The 1,357-nt window shown below is 36.2% G+C and overlaps 1 protein-coding gene across 1 annotated transcript in view; it reads left to right on the top strand.

Annotated features, from left to right (window-relative positions):
* The first annotated feature begins 1,303 nt into the window (after positions 1 to 1,303).
* The window catches only part of LOC117941520 (stabilin-2-like), a 4,005-nt gene continuing 3,951 nt past the window's right edge, over positions 1,304 to 1,357 (top strand). Inside the window, exon 1 of the mRNA XM_034866526.1 lies at positions 1,304 to 1,322. Coding sequence (XP_034722417.1) covers positions 1,304 to 1,322 — 19 coding nt within the window. The remainder of the gene's footprint in view (positions 1,323 to 1,357) is intronic.

The following is a 1,357-nucleotide window of genomic DNA, read 5'->3' on the forward strand; positions in this document are numbered from 1 at the left end:
CATACATACAGACCGACAGACAGACACTCACACACACACGGTAGAGACCAGGTTGGTTTGGTGTGTAGTCGTGAACGTGTGTGTATCTGACCCTGTGTGTTGTGTGTTGTGTGTTGTGTGTGTAGTGTGGCCCCCAGGCTGATCCGGCATCAGCTGATGGGGGTCCTCTTAATAACCGACAAACCATCCTCAGGTGGGTTCCTAATTCAGGAGCCGGTCTAAGGTCTGCGGGACTCACCAGGTAATGGCAGCCTCCGTCTTCAGTCACGCACTGGTTCACCGCGTCACACACCCGGCCGTCGCCTCGGTAACCGGATTTACACGAGCAGTCGCTCTGCGGGCGGACACGCAGCGACAGGAAGTCACTATCTCCGTGGTGACGGTTCTCCGCTTTGACTTCTTTATAGTAACACACTAAAACATTTCTAAAATATGTTTTATAATTTTTTTCCTAAAATATTTCCAATTTTTCCTGAAAGTATTCCTCTTTTAAATATTTTAACATTTTTCTAAAATATTCAATATTTTTCTCAAAATATTCCTGTCATTTAAAAAAAATTAAACATTGAGTTTTTTGCTTTTTAATTTCAAATTTTTACTAAAATATGGTACATTTTCCTTTGAAATATTTCAATTTTTTACTAAAATATTGCGAATTTTGCTTTTTAATTACTTTATTATTTTTTCTAAAATATTGAGGTTCAAATTCCTATCTTTTTTTTAAATTTTTTTTTTTAAATATTTAGTTTTTTTCTTTTTAATTTAAATTTTTTCCCAAATATTGTAAATGTTCCTTTTAAATATTCCAAATTTTTCCTAAAATATTGCGAATTTTCTTTTTAATTGTTTTCTTATTTTTCTAATATAAAAAAAATAATTTTGTAAAATATTTTTATATTTTTGTAAAATATTTAAAACTTTTTCAGAATCTCTCTCCTCCTCTGTCCAGACTGTCACAGTTGTAGACTGAAAAATTTCTAAAATATTCAGTTTTTTCTTTTAAGTATTTTAATCTTTTTCTAAATCTTGAGCAGAGGTGAAAGAGGATGAAACATTGCGTCACGGCATGATGATGTCACCTGTCCGGGGCCGACGTGAATGCAGGTGGCGTTGGCGTGGCAACCTCCTCTGTCTGGACCATCGCAGTTGTTGATTGGCTGACACTCGTCTCCGTCCTCTCTCCATCCGCTCAGACACTGGCAGCTGTGACTTCCTGCTCCTGTACTGATACATTTAGCCTGCAGGGGGCACAAACACAAAGTTTAATACGTTAAATACATCTTTAAAGGGTCTTTTTTCCAACATGGACCATATTTTACCATGTAACAAAATTAAGTGTCTCATTATGGAAATTTTG

This window comes from Etheostoma cragini, unplaced genomic scaffold, assembly GCF_013103735.1.
Source record: "Etheostoma cragini isolate CJK2018 unplaced genomic scaffold, CSU_Ecrag_1.0 ScbMSFa_897, whole genome shotgun sequence".
Classification (NCBI taxonomy): Eukaryota; Metazoa; Chordata; class Actinopteri; order Perciformes; family Percidae; genus Etheostoma; species Etheostoma cragini.